General features: G+C 42.4%; 1 protein-coding gene across 17 annotated transcripts in view; it reads right to left on the bottom strand.

The window, feature by feature from the left end:
* PTPRF (protein tyrosine phosphatase receptor type F) overlaps positions 1–22,884 on the bottom strand; it is a 613,096-nt gene that overhangs the window by 86,494 nt on the left and 503,718 nt on the right. For all 17 annotated transcript variants that reach the window (XM_077334070.1, XM_077334074.1, XM_077334071.1 and 14 more), the window contains one exon: positions 16,271–16,381. In XM_077334070.1, coding sequence (XP_077190185.1) covers positions 16,271–16,381 — 111 coding nt within the window. The remainder of the gene's footprint in view (positions 1–16,270; positions 16,382–22,884) is intronic.

Raw genomic sequence — 22,884 nt, forward strand, 5'->3', positions numbered from 1 at the left:
TTCAGCCCCAATTTATATTTGGCAGAAAGAATAATTGGAAAATATCAATAAGGTATTTTGGGGCTATTTTTCAACTTGGATATACTGAATGTACACCTCTACTGTATAGCAGGATATATGCACATCTCTACTGCACAACAGGATAGAATAAATTTGTACAATTACCACTATACATCTTGGGTACATCTGGTTCCAGAGATCCTGCTCTTTTCATGCCTTCAGTTTCCACACACTTTGCCTCACTTTCTACAGGTATTCTCTGTCTGCTGTATGCTTACAACTTCCAATCTTTGTCATAAATTTGTCAGGATGATCAGAGTTGAAAAATGTGAGACTTTGTTTGCAGCATTTTTGGTTGCTATAACCCCTCCCCCTTACCATAACAGCTCAAATGAAAAGGCAAGGTAATGGTATCAAATCAGAAATGTTATGTATTTTACACAATTGATTTTGATAAAATAATTTCTGAATTATGACCGCAATAAATTGCCATTGAAGGGCAAGTGGCCAAAATTAATTCTCTCCCGCTTAGAGTTAACTGGCTTATCAGTCTTCCCCTGATGGTGGTAACTGCATGCATCCTGCATCATCAATTTTTCCACAAAATTAATGAATGTGGGTGCATCATGTTCTTATCTTCTATATAACTTGTCCACCTCTGTCAGCTCCCACATTTTGGTTTGGTTTTCAGGGTGGATGAGGCTAAGGCACTGTGCTATGAAATCAACTACTTCTTTTGCTTTAGGTGCTCTAATGTCCACTTCTGATCACATCACTTGTTTTTGGAAAGTAGAGAAAGCACAGACAGAAAGCCATTATCGGCTTCATCTGGCCAGCTCCCTCCCCTCTTTATTACAATCCTTTAAAAAATTTTTTCCTGATGGTGAGGTGGCTCCTGGGGCCTCACAATCTATTGACAGAATCACCAGCAGGAGGGGAGGGGGAATCGGAAGGAGTGAAAATGCATTTGGAGTCTAATCTTTCACTCAAACAATGCTGCAGTATTTATGTTCCCAATGCTTCCCTGAGTGCTGACATTTTATAGACAATTTCCAAAACAGGGCCTTGCCATTTTTGGATTACATTTCAGCTATAACTTTTAGGGCTAATTATTTGCACTGACAACCCCATATAAAGAAGATCTATCATTACAGTGGTGCAATGCCAAAGACACATCATGGTTCAGCCTGGTGACATGCTAATAGCAAAGCAAGGGAGAAGCAGAATGTGCTGCTGTAAAATTTGAATTCATTCCCTTCTGAAAATAACATAACACCGGGGGGGGGGGGTGGAGAGCTGCTGTATCAAGATAAAATAATTCTTTAATAAATAACCTGGTAGCAATTGCAGAGCAGCAATTAAATGCATGGGTGAACAGTGCATAGTTGTAAGTAAAGCTGAAAAAATTCCTAAAATGTCATTATCAAATGTAATTGTTAATTATAAATCCTGGGAAATCTCCCTGGAATATTTAATACCTAGTATCTTTCCATTAAACACTTGTGGTTTGGGGCATTTATAGTGAAGCAAAATTCAACAGACCCATTGTGGACTGATCATTTTCCCTACAAGGCTTTGGTGGCGGATGACTTAAAGAAAACAGGCTGCTTACCTGTAGCTGAATTTCTTTGTATGGTCATCTGTGCAGTCACACATATAGATTCTAAACTAGTACAAAAGGTAACTCTGGAAAGTTAATACAACTTTAAGTAATTAATTAGTGCTCAAAGCCCATCCTTGTGGGAAGGGTCTACCCTTCAGCACATATCCACAGAAAGGGATATTTCGCTGCTCAATTTCTTCATGCCACCACTAGCAGCTCTCATTAGCAAGAAAGTATAAGAGATAGCAGCAGTGGAGAAAGATAAGTTGTATGACTGCGAACATGGCAATTCAAAGAACATCAATTACGGGTAAACTCTATTTATTCTTCATGATTTCTGAGCAGTCCCGCATATTGACTCCTTTTGTGCTCCAGAGTTATCATACCATCAGTTGTAAATATAACATTCAGAATCGGAGGATGACTGAGTCTGTTCACCAACAAAGAGGCAGCAGATGGTCAGTAACAGAAAATGTTGGCTCTGCACACGAAAGAGTTGGTTGAGCCATTTTTATGGGCCACAAGGACTGCTTCCTAAAGTAGAAACTTAAGTTTGGAAACACAATTTCTCAACGACTATGTTGTGAATTAGTGCAAAAGGAGCAGGAAATCTCATGGCTTTCTCTTAAACACATTGTTATCCACTGGGGTTACCTAAGCATTCCATTGGTAGAGCAAGATGGAAAGGGGAATCTACTATAAGTACCTGGGAGAAGGAAAAAGAAAGCAGATGACAGTAAGGATAAAAAAGAAGGAAACATTCCTACAGGCCAAAGCAGAGTCAAAAAATAAAATTTCTTAGGACAATTGTACACCAGTCTAACGAAAACCAAGCCAGAAGGCACTCATCCCTTCCCCTGAGAAAGGCACAGGAGCAGATGTATTTCTTGACAGATCCGAATGCCAACTCTTTGGCTTGAGCTCTAGAACTAACCAGAGTTCCCATATGTGGAACTGCAAAGACCCCATGGAGAAAAGGATATATCTTGGAATTCTTTGCATATGAAAATACTGTGTTATATTTTCAGGGCATGATTGCTGGGCATGCGGAGAAACTGTGCTGAAGCTGAGCAGGTCTGAATCCTCCTTGAGTTCAGTGATGGAACAAAGGTAGGATAATAATGTAACTAGTCATAAATAAACTTTGAAACAGCCATAAGTTGTTGGCGATACATTCTTGAAAGCTTCACTGGAGAAAGTTTTTAATTTTACTAAGTTATCTGACCCTGTACAGCAGCCCTCTCCAATAAAGGAAAATTATGCAGTTTTGGGATCTTCCCACTGTTTCTCAGCTTTCATCCCTGCCAGGATGTCAGTGAATTCTGTCCACAACAATCTCTAGCTTAAGATTGATAATAAGAAACTCCCCCCCCCCCATTTTAGTCTAAAGGGAGCATATTCAGAGAAGGATAATCAGAACAAAAGCTACTGCTCTGGGACAACTGCAGAAGCATCTCATTATACATGCTCTAATTACAATCATAATGAAGTTTTCTTCGCATGGTTTTTAGGGGTTTTCAGGGAGGGGTCTCAATTTAACAGCATGCCCAGACAGTGGCTTCCTGCGCTTGTGTAATTCAGGGTTGTTGCACTAAACCAAAACAATGAGAAAAAGAAAAGTGCAGTGATTTTGGATCTACTACCCTCTGAAATGGTCCTCTGGTCATACAGATGGGAGGCTGTTGTGGGATGAAAAGGCAGAGTGGGAACCACGGGGACTGGATCTACATTAGACCCCCTTCAAAACTGCTGTGTGGATACATTCTAAATATTCACAACAGAGATGGCTTTTGGGTAATTTACATATTTGAAGACATATCAAGTTACAGGTTTTGCTTGCCATCTACTATTTGCCAGGCCCTCTACAGTTTCTGAAGTTCTGAGAACAACTTTTGCCTAGTGACTTGGTACAACACAAAATAATCTGTGCCACACCTTCTTTCTTGTTGTATGGTTGATGCCACTGCTGAGTCATTACTTGGAGAAGTCATTATCAGCTTTCAGGACTGCAATTTATGCTCTTTTAAAGAAAATGGGCCAGCAAGAACTCCTTCAATTATTTCAGTTGTGTCCTGCACGTATCATAAGCCCTGCTTCCCAAGGCAGGATGTTCTTGTGCAAACCCACTTGTTTCCTTCAGAAAAGAACAAGAGTTCCAGAAGCAGCTGTACTGTCTGCATCAGTTTCTCCAACACCTCCTAGTCTGCTTGAAGCAGCTAACATTGTGAGAGAGGAGGGATCTTGATCTAAGCATCACATGAGTACTATGGATCCCTGGGTAGAGACAGAACCACACGGGAATCTAACAGACATTAACAGGTCCAGGCAGAACCCCTTCTTTGCTACCTACTCTTTAGGTGCATGCATCCATTCCCACCTCAAACAAGGAAACCTGTGGGGTGGGCTGCATGCAGGTAAGATTCTGTGCATTTGAAACACCAAACAACAAAGGCATGCAAGCAATGTGGTCAATGCTGTCAGCAAGGTCATAGCAAATAGGAAGCAGATTCCATCAGGCCTGCTGGGGCAGTGCCTGGCAGGGAGCCAAGGGCCATCAGACCCTCCCCTTGCAGGGCTGGCTCTCCATCCCTTACTGGAAAAGTCCCATCGGAGGTGGCATACTGTAGATGGATAAGAAGTGAAAACGACCAACCTTCTCGCTGAGCTGAGAGATGAAAGTTTGTTTTGTTTGATGACAGAGTGCGATGAAGATGAGAAGGGAATAAAAAAAGACAAGGAAAAACACAGAGAGTAAAAACAGGCCATGTGTCTGCACAGCACTGAAACAACAAGACAAGATGGCTGAGACTGGCCAGGACTACCCAACTGTGCAAGCATACATGTGTGTACACACACACAGCACATACACAAACGTGCCACTCCTGCCACAGAGCAGCGAGTCCAGCTTCTCTTCCTTATCCAGATGCACGAAACCCCAGCTCCAAAACACTAGAGCAGGCAGAAATTTTTGTAGGCAGCCTCACTCTTGGCCAATTATAGGCAAAAGACAACATGTGCACACTCAAAACACATGTACATACCCACTGCATCTCAGACCTTCAAATCAAGTGCCAAGTTTCATTCTGACTCTAAAGGTGACAACTTCAGGCCCAACTTTCACACATACTGGTCAACATGCATACCCCTCCCCCATCACTTCTGCACAGAGAAAGCAGTCCTGGAGAACAATGGAAATCCTTCTAGCATGAACAGCCTCTTTTCCACTCTTTCCACACAGAGCTAAAGGCAGCAGAGAAATATTATTGTAGTATGAATTGACTGCCATGCCAGGCCTCCTGATGCACTGAACTGGGAAGGAAAAGTGGGCAAGATGTCAAAGCAACGGTCAGTCCAAAGAAGCAGGACAATCCAGAACATGCCCCTTTTTTGTTCCTGCAGGAGAGACAGTAAGAGGTTAGTTGTGCTGCGTTTTCCTGAGGGGTATGGAAGCTCTTGTTTCCTTGGCTGATGACCTTACTGCAGCTAGATATCTGTGGTGCATCACCTGAAACTGAATCCTTGGTGAAAGAAATCGGAGGCTGCTCTGGTGGTTTAAGAACTGCTTATGAGTCAGATTTAAAAGGTAGGGAGAAACAGGAGAAAAACTTGCCTATCAGCAGAAAACATCATGAATTAAGAAGCCTCAATGGGACAATATATTGTGGGCAGAACTGTCAGTAACTCATTTGGAAAGATTAAAGTAGGGGGCATTTCAACTACTTGTGCTGATGTTCATCCAAAAACATGCTCCTTAAACAGATCGCACCAAGAGTCACCATGGAACCTAAACAGAATCTCAGAGCAGGCACACACCATACAGGGCATTTTTTCAGTACCCAGGGTGGGTGGGCTCCGCTCACTTTTTTCAATCAGCTCTTAAGGACCGTGGGAAGATAGTTTTAGTTCTACTGGCTCTTTATCTCAATTTGGAAGTGGATGAGGGAACTTGATCGTTTGACGCAGGAGGGGGCTGTACCTCTTGTACAGTTCTTTACTTATTTCCTTTGTGGCATGGGGGAGCAGCTAGAAGTTCAACCCCTGGATATAGTCAAAGGGTGAAGAGTACATTCATTATTGATTTTAAAAGATTTATATCCTGCTTCTCTCACAAAAAAACAAAAACCCACGGCAACATTTATACAATCACCAAAAGCAATTAATCTCAACAATGAAAACAAGAAAAAGGACTGTTTTTAGTACCAATAAACCATTGCAATATGCCCTTCTAAATAGTTTAGTGTTGCATAGTCACCTGATATATGATTTATTTTACAAAATTCATACCCCATCTTCTCACCCATTAAGACAACTAGCAAGTTAAAAACATACATAATAAAATTGCATTTAAAAGCCATTCAAACCAACAAAACCACATAATTAAAACAATTAAACCCTAAGCCAGAATACAAATAAGAACAAGAACAATAATTAAAACATAGGTCAGGAAGGAGGGAGCACTGAAGAGATGCCAAATGAAACAAAGATTTCACCCATTAATGGAAGATGGCAACAGAAGGGGGCAGGCAAGTTTCCCTGGGGAGAGAATTCCAGTGTTTTGGTGCTGCAGCTGAGAAGACTCACCCCTGGTTTGCCATCCAACTAATTTCAGAAGGCAGGGGCACCCAAAACAAGGTAAATAAAGAAGCAGTCAAGTTGATCCTTTCAGGTATATTGGTTCAAAACCCTATAGGGCAGTGTTCTCAATACCAGCAGCTTGAATTGTGCTGGGAAAGAGATTCACAATCAGTTAAGATGGGCCAAGACTTGAATGATATGGTCCCTGTGACCCATATCAACCAACTTCTTGGCCACTTCTGCATCAAAAGAAGTTTTTGAACACTTTTCAAATGTAGCCCCATGCAGAGAGCATGACAGTAATCTAAACTAGGGCATGCATCACAGTGGCCAGATCTTTTCTGCCCAGTAAAGTCCATAGTTGGGTAACCAGCTGAAGCTGGTGGGAGCTGCCACCTACTTATTCAGCAACAGGCCTGGGCCTCTAGCATATCAGGCTACAAATCTGCTCTTTAAAGTGGAGTGCTACCCCATCCAGAAATTGTGTGCTACCCCATCCAGAAACCTTCTGCTCACCACTAGCACTTGCATCTTGTCAAGTTCAAGCTTCCATCTGAAAATGATCAATAATTGTTGAGATCCTCTGGGACAAGGGTGGACATCTTTAGAAACTGACATTTATTTTATTTTATATTCATTAAATTTATTGACCGCCACTCCCAGACCCAACTGGCTCATGGCAGTTTACAATAAGACTCGATAAACAACAACAAACAACAATAAAATTCAATCCCTGGCAGTCTAATCCTCTCTAATTCCCCCCCACTCACCAGCCCGCACCCAGTACATATCACTTGCTATCCTTGGGGAAGACATCTCCTGCTCCAGATGTCAGGCATCTAGAGAGCCTCTAGGGAAAGAACTCTGATCTTCTATAGCCTGGCCTCAACCAAATGCCTGGCAGAAGAGCTCCATCTTGTAGGCCTAGCAGAACTGTGATAGCTCCGTCAGGGCCCCCAGCTCTTCCAGGAGCTCATTCCACCAGGCCAGGGCCAGGACCAAAAAGCCCCAAGCACTGGTTGAGGCCAGGTGCACCTCCCATAGGCTGGGAACCACCAACAGAGCATAAGGAAACAGGCAGCCCCTTAGATATGCAGGGCCCAGACCACGGATGGTCTTAAAGTTAAGTACCAGCACCTTGAATTTGATCCAGTACACAACTGGCAACCAGTGCAGCTGCCTCAGCACCAGCTGGATATGGGCCCTCCAAGATGACCCAGTGAGGACCCTAGCAGCTGCATTATATACGAACTGTAATTTCCAGGTTAAAGACAAGGGAAGGCCCGATTAGAGTGAGTTACAGAAGTCTAGCCTGGAAGTGACCACTGCATGGATCACTGTGGCCAAGTGCTCCAGTGACAGTAGGGTACTAGTAGCCTGGCTTGGCATGGATGGAAAAATGCCTCCTGGGCTACTCTTGTGATCTGTGCCTCCAAAGACAAGGAGGTGTTGAAAATCATACCTAAATTCCAGGTGGTAGGTACAGCAGCAAGCTTCGTTCTCCTACCACCTTGCCCAGCCATAAGAGGGATGGAGGGATTGCATTTCAGGAGAACACCTGAGCCCAGTGGTTGGGGAGCACCGCTCTACAGGACAGCAAAAGTAACCAGCAAAAAATATATAAAACAATAAAAGATGGACTAGATGTAATGGGCTCCTGAAGAAGAGAATTTAAATTGTACCCCCTTCCCAGTAGCACTAAAAACATAGTAACAAACAACAATTTGTTGCCATTTTAACCATGTCCTAATTCTGGTGACTAAAGCAGACATTTGTCTAATTGTGGGGCTGGCCCTAAGAAGCAAGCAAAACCATATTAAATCAATAATGACAGCCATGCATAATACAATTAAGCTTTGAAAAGTTAAGTCAAATTACAGTGCCTTTACCATCTTTCCCAGGTATCTACAGCCTGCTTTCAGGAAGGGACTTTGAAATTGTGGCACCAGAACATGAAAGCCTCATCCAGAACCTTCACTGATTTTAATGTGTATGTACATCAACTGAGTACAGTGCACAATATTGTGACTTATCTCCAAATTTTAAGCATGGGGAAAATGGGATCCCTGATGTATTGAATATACCTTCTTCCATCCTTCTGAATCTGACTTCATTCCAAACGCTAGACTTTAGGCCACAGCAAAGTCAGACTTCTAAGTAACATAGACATGGCTAAAATGCAATAATCTTAACAGATTTACACTGTGATATTCTTTGTGACCTCATTTGAACCAGGCCCCCTTTTTATGTGAACAAAGTGACATGCAAAAGTTACTTCTTGCTGCCATGGGAGCGGGTACTAGTAGGGTGGAAAAAATTCCTGCCAACATAGTAAATGTTAATCTCATTTTTAAAAATTGCAATCACAGCTACATTTGCCAGCTCTGGGTTGGGAAAGAAAAAGAAAAAAGACAAAAGAGAAGAAAAGCTATTTTTTGTCCCCCACTTTTTACTACCCGAAGGAGTCCCAAAGTGGCTTACAATTGCCTATCCTTCCTGTCCCTACAATAGACACCCTGTGATATAGGTGGGGCTGAGAAAGCTTTGAGAGAACTGTGAGTGGCCCAAGGTCACCCAGTTGGCTGTATGTAGAGTAGGGTCTCAAACCAGACTCTCCAGATTAGAGGCTGCTGCTCTTAACCATTACACCAAAATAGCTTTACACCAAGAGGCACCTGTCCGTGTTCACATTCCTTTTGGGAAGGTGTGTTTTCACAGAATAATTTACTTCTGTCACTTTCTAAGCAGTTTCAACTCTCACCCCTGGTGGATCACCCCCAAGTTTTTACTACTGATGCTATTTTAGCAACCTTTGCACAGGCAATCTTTCAGGTGGCTTGGATTCTTGTTGCTGGAGGCATGAATTGTTCCTCTGATATGAAAGGCAGAAGAGCAGCACATCAAGGAGTTTCTCATACCCATTGTGCATATGGCCTCACTATGGCCAGTTTGGATACCCCCTTTCTCAAATTCCACTTTCACTACTGGTGCAGACCAAAGCAATCCTCAGATCACTGTCTAAATTAGATTAAATGGGGTAAATCTGCTTTCTAAACTTTCTGCCCAGAGGAAATTTTAAATAGGCAAAAATGCATTTATAATATTGCTGTTTGTGTTAGCCTTAAAATTGTTTCAAATATACATTTCTAGGGTGGTGGCCACAGGATCTTTTCTTGTGTGTATAACCCTTGCAAGATACATTAACCTCACACTGACTCCACTCAGCATGGACTATTCAGGTTGTTAGTCATTAAATGTGTAGTTAGCACTAATGTCTTTACCTATGGAGCCTTTTACACTATGAGAAAATGGGTGCTTTGACATTATGGGAGGCAGCTTTCTTCTAGTGCTGCACTACAGCTGTTCTGATACTTACAAAAATGGAAACAGTAGGTACTAGCCTAAGGACAGAGTTAGGGCCAAACTAGATGAGACAGAAAGATCCATTATTAGATCTCTGACGCATTTATTACTGATATAAATGGCAGCTGCTGGGAACTGGGGCAAGGTATGGCAAGTTTCAGACCCCTGCCCATACTGTTTTCCTCAAATGGTTCCCTGGAGTAGCTATTTTCCTTGTTGAAGAAAAACACACACATGGTTGCCTGTATGTTACTGCATTTCCCCCCAGTGGGGCAAACATCAGCTTTGGAGAGAGGCTGATTTGCCAGATGACTGAATGACAGTCCCTGCTGCTGTTTACTAATAAAGATGGCTTAAACCATGGATCACTCAGTCGCTCTTCCAGCATGAACATTGCCTGGGAATCAAATTAAATGTTTATCATTCATTCTTCTGCAATATCCAGTGTGCAAAATGGCTTACATAGTCATTTAAAAAGATAAAGCTATCCTCCCAAAAGATTACTTTAAACGACTGGGGAAGAGGGAAGAAAGATCTTTTGGGAAGCCTCACTATGGTGTCAAAGCCACTGGATGAACATAGCCACCTTCCCCACACTCAAGGATATGATACTGTATTTTTTAAAGAATTGTTCTTTGCCAGCAACCCTGATGGATGAACACTAGTAATGAGCAATTCCCCTGAAACGGCACTGCTACCAGAGCTGACCCATCAGAGTAATGATGGCTGACTCCTGACCAGCACTTGATTTCTTCTTGTTTTGCAACAGTACAGGTTGTGTGGTTCAGCCAGCAATATTCTGAAGGGACTAGAGAAATACAATTGAACCAGTGAGCTGCAGATCACCAAAGATCAGACTGCAGTGGAGGCAAACTGACTGAAGCCACAAAACATATCAATTGAGAACCCACTGAGTTATAAGAGTTTGGAGGCACAAAGGCTTTTTGGTGGGACACTGCATATATTTCTTCAGGCCAACTGAGAGTTAGAAATATTGCTGGCTCAACAAACCAAAATTCCCCTGCCAGCCTCCAGAGGAGTCATGAGAGGATGTAGGCTGTCTATGGCTGCTATAGTATACTCATGGGAAGAAATGTTGTTATGAAGAACACCTCTATTCCATTCTTTTCCCTGTGACTGCTTTTTTACCTCATGCACTGAAATATGAACCAGGGAATATGCAAGGTTGTCATGAGAGCTATTGTAGTGTAAATGTTTGGGCAGTGAGTTGGGAAGTCTTCAGTTCATATAACCCAGCCATGAGCATATTACATGGTCATCAGCAAGCCATTTTCTCTAAGCTTGAGATCTTCATCTGTAGCCCCAGTGGTCTGTCTTACACATTCTAGGGTTTATATATGTCAGGTGAGTGAAATATTAAAACTGTTACTACCTACCCACAGAATAACCGGAGCCCTGCCCAGGCTAGGCCAATTTCATCAGCTCTTAGTAGGGTCAACCCTAAAAAATATTTATTTATTTAGTTTTATTTATTTTTATTTGTTATATTTGTATACCACCCTCCCCTGAGGCTCAGAGTGATTCATATAGAAGAAGAAGAAGAATTGGTTCTTATATGCCGCTTTTCCCTACCCGAAGGAGGCTCAAAGCGGCTTACAGTCGCCTTCCCATTCCTCTCCCCACAACAGACACCCTGTGGGGTGGGTGAGGCTGAGAGAGCCCTGATATCACTGCTAGGTCAGAACAGTTTTATCAGTGCCATGGCGAGCCCAAGGTCACCCAGCTGGTTGCATGTGGGGGAGCGCAGAATAGAACCTGGCATGCCAGATTAGAAGTCTGCATTCCTAACCACTACACCAAACTGGCTCTAGAACATAAACAATACATTGAACTTGTTCTATATCAGAAACAAATATAATACAGTACAACAGTGGTAAGAACAACAGATAACTGTTTCAGTAACGATAAACAGGTCCATGGTTCAGTTTAGGTACATGGATTACCAAGATAGAAGGGTTCAGGGGCCCAGTGGTGTTGTAGATTTCTGTCAGCCTCAACCAAATGCCTGGAGGAAGAGCTCTCTTTGCAGGCCCTGCGGAACTGTTTCAGTCCTGTCAGGTCCCTAATCTCCTCTGGGAGATCATTCCAACAGGTGGGGGCCAGGTCAGAGAAGGCTCTGGCCATGGTTGAGGCCAAGCAGGGTTCTTTGGGGCCAGGGATTTCTAGCCGGTTGGTGGTGGCAGAGCGCAAGGCTCTTTGGGAGGTGTAGGCAGAAAGGTTGTCCCTCAAGTACACTGACCGCTTATGGCTTTGAAGGTGATTACCAAAACCTTTTGCCTGATCAGGAATTCGACTGGTAACCATTGCAGTTGATGAAGGGTGGGCCAGATGTGGGACCTCCATGGAGTTACTGTGAGGACCCTGGCCGCTGCATTTTGGACCAGCTGTAGTTTCCGGATCAAAGCCAAAGGCAGGCTTGCATACAGCGAGTTGCAGAAGTCCAGTCTAGAGGTGACCATCGCATGGATCATTGTGGCTATGTGTTCCGGAGCCAAGCAGGGTGCTAGTAGTTTGGCTTAGTGATGGTGGTAGAATGCCAGCCGTGCTACTTCTGTGACCTGAACTTCCATTGAGAGGGAATGATCCAGGATCATGCCTAAGTTCCTGGCGGAGTGAACTACTGACAGCTGCACACCATTCAGCAGACATGCTTCCTTGCAAGGTCCTTTCCTACCCAGCCACAGGACCTCTGTCTTTGAATGACTGAGCTTCAGATGACTCTGCTTGAGCCATCCCATCACTGCTTCCAGGCAGCTGGCAAATGCTTCTGGGGAAGAGTCAAGGTGATCATCCATCTGGAGGAAGAGCTGGGTGTCATCTGCATGTTGATGACAACCTAGCCTGAACTTCCATTCCAGTGGGGCAAGAGAATGCATGAAGATGTTGAATACAATAGGAGAGAGGACTGCTCCTTGTGGGCTCCACAAATGAGGTGTCGGCAGCTTGATGATCTCTCCTATCGCCCCCTGTCTGTGAAGCCAGAGGAAGGAGATCAGCCATTGAAGGGCTGTCCCCTGTATTCCGGTGTCGGCAAGGCAGCGAGCTAGGAGCTCACAGTCGACTGTGTCGAACACTGCTGAGAGATCTAGTAGTATCAGAAGCACCAACCCACCTTGGTCCAGCTGGCGATGGAGGTCATCCATCAGGGCGACTATTGCTGTCGCTTCCCCATGGCTAGGCTGGAAACCTGACTGAGATGGGTCTAGGAATGAAGCTTCTTCCAGGAATGCTAATAGTTGATTCGCAACAGCCCTTTCCACCATTTTCCCCAGGTATTCTAAGTGTGAGATGGGTTGATAGTTGTTGGGTTCTCGTGGGTCTAAAGATTTTTTTCCAGTAGCGGGCATACCACTGCCTCTTTTAGTTCCTCCAGGAATTCTCCCGTTGTGAGAGAAAGGCTGGTTATCTCTCGGAGAAGGCTTAATTATTCTCAAAGTATTTCACCCCCTTCCCATGCAAAGCTTTACAGAGGAGAAGATGCTCCTAAGGCTCTCTTACGTGTGCCTGCAACTTGGTGTATATTTTTATGTATTTTCTAAAAGATCCATTAATTATTAATTAAGGATCATCAAGTCACAATCAACTTATGGCAACCCTTCAAGAGGTTTGCAAGGCAGAGGTGTTTTGACATTGCCCTTCTCCGCATAGCAACAAGTCTTCCTTGGTGGTCTCTGATCCCAACGCTAATCTTAGTAAACCCTGCTTAGTTCTGAGGTCATTAAAATATAAGAAAAGCTCTGCTTGATGAAACCAATGGTCCATCTAGTCCAGCATCCTGTCTCATACAGTGGCCAACCAATTTCTCTGGATGGCCAACAACAGGACACAGAGGCTGAGGCCTTCCCCTGATGTTACCTCCTGGCCTTAGGATCCAGATATTTAGTGTTTATGAGTGTGGATGATCCCCTCAGTAATTATGGCTAGTAGCTATTGATAGACTTATTCTTCATGAATCTATCCTTGTGGCTATCACTATATCGTATGGCACTTAATTTTACATTTTAACCACTGTCTATGTAAAATATACCTCTTGTGGCGCAGGGTGATAAGGCAGCTGACATGCTGTCTGAAGCTCTGACCATGAGGCTGGGAGTTCGATCCCAGCAGCCAGCTCAAGGCTGACTCAGCCTTCCATCCTTCTGAGGTCAGTAAAATGAGTACCCAAGCTTGCTGCTGGGGGGTAAAACGGTAATGACTGGGGAAGGGAATGGCAAACCACCCTGTATAGAGTCTGCCAAGAAAACGCTAGAGGGCCTCACCCCAAGGGTCAGACATGACTCGATGCTTGCACAGGGGATACCTTTACCTTATGTAAAATAGTAAGGTTTGACAAAATAAATCATCTTCCCAAACTTGATCGCTTTTCTGCCTAATTATGATTTTACGATTTTTGGTTTTCTGGTTATTAGTGCTGTCAATTTAATTTGCTTTTAATGTTATTAAATTTTTAAATCTGGATATCGTTTAACTGCCGCCGTCTAACTGGCTTGCATCATCATTATTACTTTGTTGTTTTTGTACTTTAATTAGTATTTTAATTTTACATTAGTGTTTTACTTTCTGTTTTGTAAGATATTGCATCTGCTTGTTAAATAGGAAGGCAGGATATGAATCTTATAAATAAAACAATCAACCATTAAGTTATTCAGTTATTATGCAGCTTACATGGCTACACAAATATAACTCATGGGCAATAATCATGTACATGCATTATTTTGCTTTCTCAGATCTGAGAGGCAAGGAAACTAACCTCATCCCATTGACAAAGGCATAAATGATGGTTTTAAGGCCATGAATTGTGAAAAGTCTTTCCCTGGGCTGGTTATGCTACCTATTTTGTTTTGTAAAACAAAGCCACCTGTATAAATAATGTCTGGGAAACCGTACATATGGCAAACCTCCACAGGGAACAATTTATGTAGTAACCTGCCTTTTATATACTGTGGGGCTTTATCTCAATCCTGCAGCTTGGAGTCCAACCTTGTAAAGATTATGTGCAATAAAAAGGAGGCTTGTTCCAAAATTTATGCCTGAGAAATACGATGGTTAATAGAAAATGAGCCATATACATGAAGCTCTCTACCAGAAGCCTGGCCCATGTCACCTTATCTCAAAAGACAGCCAACCAGCCAGCTACCTGAACAACCTGCTCTTTGCATCAAGCCTTGGGTCACAGTTTATTGCTCTTCTTAGACTCCAAGGGGAGTCTCTTGCTAAATAAAGAAAGACTCAGCAATCAGAGAGGTTTAAAGGTGAGGTTTCTTCGCCTTGGCAAGCTGTGCATTCAGGTGAAACATTACCCTTCCCAATCCTGTTTGCCAAGGCTAGATATTACTATTGCATACAACCATGGTCAAGAATGTATAATCATTTACACAACAATGTAAGCATGTGATAAATTCTAATAAACATCTTGCCTCTATTCCTGGGTGCAAAAGGACAACCTAAGTGCTAGTTTTACTAGCAATGGTTTGAACAATGGTTTACAAGAATTCAGAAAGCATAAGGTCAATTCTAATCACATTAGGAGTGAGAAATGGGTGATTCTGCTGCACAGATAAAGAGTGATCATCCGTTCGGAACTTCAGCTGTTGAAAGATTGGTATGTAGAAATTACTCTGCAAAATGAAAAAGCTCCCGCTTAAAATGAGCGCTGAACACAATGAGAACAACGGAGACACCTAGAAGCAATCAGACGGCAGGTCATCTTGGCCTCTCCAGAGAATAATTGCTCCACTGTTCTTTTTAAGAAATGGTATGTGCATGTAAGTGTGTACTAGGAAAGGGGTGAGGGGGGGGGAGAAGAAGGGAGAGAAAGAGAAAGCAATGCAGATGAAAATGTTATTTTCAAACCATCAGTTAGTAGGATTCTGGCTCTAAGTTAAAATTTAAAAAAAATGAATTTAAACTGTCAACAAGCCAAAGGTACCACATTTCACTTTTGTTTTCCTTCCTATTCTATACAAGTCCCAAGCTGCTTCCTAGTTCTATCACAACTGTCCTGGCTTACTTATAAAGGGGAATGAACACACACCATTTCCTTGACATGCTAAAGAGAATATGTCATCATTTCTTAATGAAGTAACATGACTTTCTGCCCTTCAAATACAAAACTCAATATCAGATTTAATGTAAGAGAAAAGGCCCTCCTGTTTTGAGCCCTGGGAATAACAGATAAGAAAACAGACTGGCAAACTGGCTTTGTGCAACAAACTGCAGCTGAGTCTCAGCAGGAATGGGAGTGATTAGAATAGCTGCAGTAATTATCCCTGTTGCTAAGGAGAGGCTGACCAAGACGACTTGAGAAAGTTAGCATGCTATTCCAAAACCAACTTGGATATATCTCCTCACCTGCAAGAACAGGTGATGACTAGGATACGAGCTCCCTACATTCCCTACAGGACCACACAAAGCTCTGCTAACAGATAAATTAAACAACCAAACAAACAGTAATAGCTTCTTCCTTTTTATCCTACCCCTCCTGTGACAGATTCTGGAACTGATTACTTCTGTTTTCTCAATGAAGCACTGGTGAGAGGGGCAAGGATGCATTTCCAAAGCATGCTCATTTATATACACAGATTAAGTGGGCATTTAAGTTAGAGAAATCAAAGGCATCATTAAGGTACCCTCTAGCTATACTATCCCATGAGTCATGTAACTGGGAATGCTCATGAAATAAAAAAAAGAGAAAGAAGCTTGCCTTACCTCTCACATAAAGGTTGGCTGGAGCAGAATAACGGGTCCCAGCACTGTTTGTAGCAACACATTCATATTTGCCCTGGTCTGACTCCTCACTGTTCTCAATCTGGAGGGCTCCTATACGTAAACAAGACACAGACAACATGGCTTATGGCAAAATTCTTACAAATGCAATCAATTGGGTTATGTCCCTTTATTCAGACAGGACCACAAGAATGGGGAAGGGGGTATTCTCTAGTAAGCATGACATTTCTCCTTGAGCCACTAAAACATTCACAACAGCAACAAGGCATCCATGCATGTGTGAAAAGGCATCTGTTGCGTCCAGTCTCTACTGCTGCATAAGCAAAAAGGTTACTGATTTCATTATGTTTCATTTTTGAATGTAAATATCCATGCTTTCAGGAAAAAAATCCTGCAGGGCAAAAAAACTTTCAAAAGAATTTGGAATTCTTCAGCTGAAACAGCGGAGAAAAACCTAAGTGTACTTCAACCATTTGCTTGAAAAAAACAAAGAAAAAAACAAAGACGGTGCTCATTCTGTCAATGCTCACTTCTGCACACTGTTCTCAAATGTCTTTTACTATTAAATTCCATTCTAAAAATTATACTAGCCCCAGTCCCAGACTCAAATCTGAATAACCAGATTCTAAAAACCAAAAAGGTCTTTACAATTATATCACGAGAGGTTCCTTTGCTTCTCTACCTCTGAAGAGTGCTCTTTTCACTCACGCTAGTGAAACTATCATACCACTTAAAAGGGAACGTGATCAAGGATGGGTCATCTGTTAACCAGCATGCTCTGTGTTCAGAGGGATCTGCCCACAAACTGCTGACAACCGCTGACAAAACCAGACTGCCTCTCCCCTGCGGGTGGAATATCCCCCACTCAGGGCCAATTGTGGCTCTTGCTCAGGAGTCTGCACCCTCCTTCCCTTCAGGCCGGCTGTGAAGGAAGCCTCTAAATGCAGCTGACTGAAACAAGGAATGTGTTTCTCTGTCTGTGTTGCGCTGATAGGCATTGCTGTCACTCTTCCGAGAGCTATGCAGGGTGTCTATGGGCATGCACGTTCCCTTGGAAGGGGCACACATGATGGGAGAGAGCTTTCCCCTTCAATCTAATGATTGGTTGACAGGGAAGCCACAGAAAAGTCCCTTTCTCACTTACAATACAGCTGTGGCTGGCCTTGCTGCTACGGGGAAGATGCAGCCAAGTCATCTGTGTCTTGTCTCTTTTCCCCCCCTCTCCAAGCATTTCAGGCCTACCACATAGAGTTGCTGTGTAGATGAAACAGGATGGTGATGTAGGAGTTCTTCTGCCTTCTGTTTCATCTGCACAACAGCCCTGTGTGTTAGGCTTCAAATGTTTCTTCTACCCCACAATCCTGTGTGGGAAGCCTCAAATATTTCTTCTGCACAACACTCTTGTCCACCCTCCATGGCAGCTATTTTCATCTGGGGATCTGATCTTTATAGGTTAGAGATGAGCTGCAATTCCAGGAGATCTCCAGGCCCCACCTGGAGGATGGGAACCCCTGAGTTGGAAATATTCCTTGGGGTTTGGAGGTGGGTCCTCAAAATGGTACAATGTCTCAAGAGTCCAAAGCAGCTATTTTCACCTGCAGAATTTACCTTTACAGTCTGAAAACGAGGAGCGACGGTGAAGATGAAGGATGCCCTGCAAAGTGAGATCCGTGTGGAGTGGCACAGTCATGCCTGCCTGGGCTATGGAAAAACTGTATTTTGGCCTGAACCCAATTCTGACAACATTAGAGAAGACTATGGCTAGAATGGCATTTACTAGACTTTTGCTCCTTCTTCTGACCAACTTCAGTGAGACCTAAGCACTTTCAACTGCATTCTCTTTGTGTGGGCTGCAACCAGCTGCAGAGAAAGTACAAACGATAACGATAAAGACAAAAAAATAATATGACTAAGAGCAAAAGCAGCTAAGAAACTATTTCATGGTGCTTCCAGAAGCTGAGATTCCAGAGGTGACAGAAAAGGTCCACAGCTGCACACAACCCATACACACACACCTGAACCAAGAGAGAAAGCATTAACCTATCTGCTTGTCAGAGTCTGAACTCATTTCCATTTGACAGAAAAAACAGCACTGTGAACAGAAGCAGAAATTGCTGTCTTCGCTCTTCCCACTTCAAGGCGTGGAGGTCAAATTCAGTTTTCATATCATTGGAACAGAAGGAAAACTAATGTGAATCAACTGCTGCCACCTACATTATTTAGAAGGATAAATTGAGACTGTAGCCTAAGTCTATATGTCAGAGTGAAAAAAAAACAACTCTATGGAGTTCTGCCACATAATAGAATGACGCAGAGAATCTTCGTTGTTGGTATGTTAGGGCTGAAAGTGGGAGTTCAGCCACAAACCCTGCCTTCTTCGCCACAACCAAGAAAGTCACCTTTACATGCTATGCTGGAAAGCCCCCTACACTTTCATATCCTGTTACTAAGTTGCTCGGTCAAGTTGTAGCAGCACCACCACTAGCCTGTTTTGAGATTTTTATGATCCAGACAAAGCAATCCTCAATAACGTATTGTATAAAATCTTGTATGTGATAAGAGGGAGGGATAGTATCCTGAATTGTGACAGAAAAGCAGTAAAACGAAAACAATTCAAACTTTGAGTCAGCATATTTCCAGATGTGTGGTTACCATGAAATAAGGGGGTTTAACCCGTGTGCATCTTCACAAATACACACCTAACTCAGATATGGGAAATATGAGACTATTCACTTATTTAGAAAAAGTGTGTGCTGCCTCTCCAGACTTGCTTGATGCAGTTTACAAAATAAGACAAAAACCAAACAGTAAAGGTAACAAGTTATCCCAATTGAACATAAATAAAACAAACCAAGTCAATGAAATACATACCAATTAAACCAGTCGAGGGCATAAAAGAACATACAACAGAGATGTCTAAAATCATAGTTATAAAACAGTCATCAGGCTTGTACATTAAAAATCTAAAAAAACAGAACCTCTTAGTTAAAACCAAGGGTAAAGAGAAATGTTCTGGTCTGATGCCTAAATGAGAACATAGTAAGTACCAGCTGAGCCTCAAAAACAGGGCTTTCCAAAGACCATGTATCACTACTGAAAAAGCTCTGTCTTTGATCACCATCCACCTTACATCTTCAGGCACCTTACAAAGAGGGTCTCAATTGGAGAGCTGGACAATATGATAGGATACCATATTTAAATGCCTGGCCCCAAGCCACCTGGGAGCTTATAGGTAAGAACTAGCACTTTGAATGATTAGGCGATGTATACATAAGCATAGTTGGAAGAAATACTCTGGAAAGGAAGAAGCACAGTCCTGAGTCAAAGGTACAATTTTATTGGCTACAAGGGATAGCTAAAAAGTCAGAAATAAGCAATTTTACTAGCAATTCACACAATAAAACAATTCACTGCATAAGTAGTAAAAGGATCCAACTGGAACCAGATTATCAGATGCTTATCATACATAGAAGGGTTTCTGCAAATACCCTCTCCGTGTGTGGTATTGTGAGAAGCATATCCAGAGGAAGGGGTACAGTAACATAATTTTAATGGTGGGTGAAAAAGGAACCTGCCAATGCTAAAAATGTGGGTGGAGAAGCTTTGGGAAAGTGGGCAAGAGGGAGAAATAGACACAGAGCTGCCATCTTTGACTTTAGGTATCTGGGATAGCTACACTTTTTTGGGGAAGCAATGCAGGAGGGAGTGCTGGTGAAGGAAGTCAGAGAGTACTAGATACAAAAGAAAGTGAATTTTTAGGGGGAGAAAGGGAAAGGGCAAGTTGCCTGAGGGAGAGAACTGGGTTGGGGTTCAGAAAAAGGATGGAGGACATAATAGAGGTGAGACAGCAACAGTTGGTGCTGTTAGTGCAGAAAGCTCAGTGAGAGCCAGAATGAGCTGGTAGGAAGATGAAGCGATGACTAGGAAGGAGACTACAAGAACAATAAGGCAATATTTTGAAGATAGAGGATATTAGAAAGGTGGTGGAAAGCACCAGATAGGATGAAACGGGGAGATTTTTTAAAACTGTCACACTTTACTTGTGTTTGGAGAATAAACATGATCAGCAAGAAGGAAGTGACAGTTATGGGGGGAGGAACTGATCTAATGGAGGGGGTTGGATGTCTCTCATTTGTTTCACTTTTTTGCGGGATTTTTTTGATCAACTGGCTTGAGGAGAAATAGGGATTGATTGATCTAGCCCATAGCTCTGGAATGTCTGACAATGGTTTTTGATGGTCTACTGTCAGTCCAAGTATTTCTTTGATAGGGGAGAGGTTCTCAATGAGACAAGACAAGCCTTCTGGCGGGGACTATCACAACTCTTTTTAAAATATATTGATAACCTCCTTTAGTTAGTGATCTTGTTGCACCTAAATTTTCTTGGGACTTCAGACTATATTAAGAAGTAGACCTGAGTAGCCTTCTGAATATGAGTAAGGTCACTGGCTCTCTAAAATCTGAGGCTCAATTATAAATTCAATGGGATTATCCGTATTATAATAATAGTTACTGGGGAGGGGGAATTTAATAAGGATGTTTAATTGGTAAGCAGTTGCTAACAAAAAGGGTGTTGTGGTTATACTGATGACAGTGTCTTTGAAGTTGGCTAACTCTTCAGGATATATGTGTAAACCATCACAACCCTAAACAAATCACTAACAAACAATTTTATGAAGTCAATACTGATCAGTTATCCATTTATATTTGTTAACCATGGAAGGAATAAAAAAGAGACATTTATTTTGAAAATCAACCCAGTAAGGGGGGAAAAACCCACCCTCTATCAGTGTTCACTGGAAGTACTGTTCCAAAAGAAAAACTTGTCAGAAAGAGTGTAAACAAAATATAATGAGCTGATCATACTGTGTTTCTTTATGTAACATTGTTCATATTGTAAAGGAAAGAGGTTGGATAATGTTATAGGTGCAGCAATGTCTTCTGGGTTGTAAGTGACGCTGTCATCAGGCCTGGTTCTCTAGTTATCTTCCAACTATAGCTGTCTTGTGCATATTTGTCCTCCACATCAATTTCTGAATTTGAACCCAGGTTAACTGATGGACTACCAGAGAAGTAGTATTATGAAGCATTATATATCAGGAGGAATTAACATACTCTGGATACTCTAGGAGTCCAGCTTTCCCAGCCCATGGTGATACACCATAAAGATACACCATATAGTAGAATTTTACTTCGACCATGCAGAATCTGCCTCTTTTCACCTCCCCAGCACCTTGCTTGTTATGCTTGGATGGGACAGTCTACCAGCTTCATAGTACAAGGTGGGATTTTAAGTTTACTTGAATGATTTCTACTTTCTGTGATCATAGTTAATTAGAGTACTATTGTAATGCAAGTCTGATTGAGCAAACTGCATGTAAAAGGGCAAAGTCATATCAGAATGTGCCAAAACCGGTGCATATAATAAACTCTGTTCGAAGGCAGTTAGAAGCATTCTATTCTTCTTGTCCCCTTGTCCATTTGATATTTTTTTTCTCAAACAAAGCTTGGAGTTTTTGGGGAACAATTTAATAAAGTCTCTGGTAAAGATGCAGCAGTAGTGCTGGTGCTGGGGGAGGGGGAAGACATTTTGCAAATACTTCACTTGCTTGCAGATCAGGTGATTTTCTCTCCATTCACCACCAGCAAGAGCAAAATTTCTGGAGGCATTATGAGTTGTACAGGAACTCATGCACTCTCTGTGCATAGACCAGACTTTCTCAACCAGCCTTGTAAGGGTTTCCTGAGTGGGTGAAAATTAATTATTTTTAAATATATTTTTAAAGTTTGCTAAGCATGTATTGGGTGATATGACCATACATAGTCCAGATACCTGCCTTTCCCCATGGCAAATGATGGGCCTGAAGAGGGTAGGAAGGTGATGGGCGTGTACACAGCTATGCTTCCCAACCATATTCTGCACGACCACACCACTTCTGGGGTTTCTCAAAGCCTCCAGAATGTTTCAGGGGGCTCTTAATGGTAAAACAAAAGTTGAGAAAGGCTGCAATAGACATTTTGAATACGGATTTCAAGTTAGAATAGTTTGGAGTGAAGTAGGCTGAAACAGAAGGCTGGAAAGTTCTGTACTTTCTACTACCTTGCAGTTCTACAGAGAAGTGCAACACAGAATCTTGGTTGTAGTAGTACCTGCCATGTCAGGAAAGTTACTTAGGATAGACTACTCTGAGTTTATACTCGGTGGCACCTTCTGTCACCATTTTAAAAGACCCCCCCCCTTTTTCTGGAACTACTAGTTACTGGGACTACTTTTTTGAGAAGACAGGAGTTGGGGAGTAGGATCTTCCCTCCCCTGATCTTTTCTTATTGAAAAATGGTAAGCCAAGGTTTGTTTGTAACCTTATTGGAGAAAACAGTGTGTTCTTGTAAATTTTCCCAAATGGGAAAATTCAATCAGACAATGTGAAGGAAAGGAGTAGGGAATCCCTCTCCCTCTGAATTATTCTCTCTCAGTCAGGCAGCTACATTTGGAACTGGGGGGAAAGTTTTTTTTTTTTAAATTATCATGACAGAAACCATAACATGTAGTTTGAGGCTGAGCAGTGCAAACACCAAAGTGCAGGATCTAGACAAAT

This window comes from Paroedura picta, chromosome 4 (assembly GCF_049243985.1).
Source record: "Paroedura picta isolate Pp20150507F chromosome 4, Ppicta_v3.0, whole genome shotgun sequence".
Classification (NCBI taxonomy): domain Eukaryota; kingdom Metazoa; phylum Chordata; class Lepidosauria; order Squamata; family Gekkonidae; genus Paroedura; species Paroedura picta.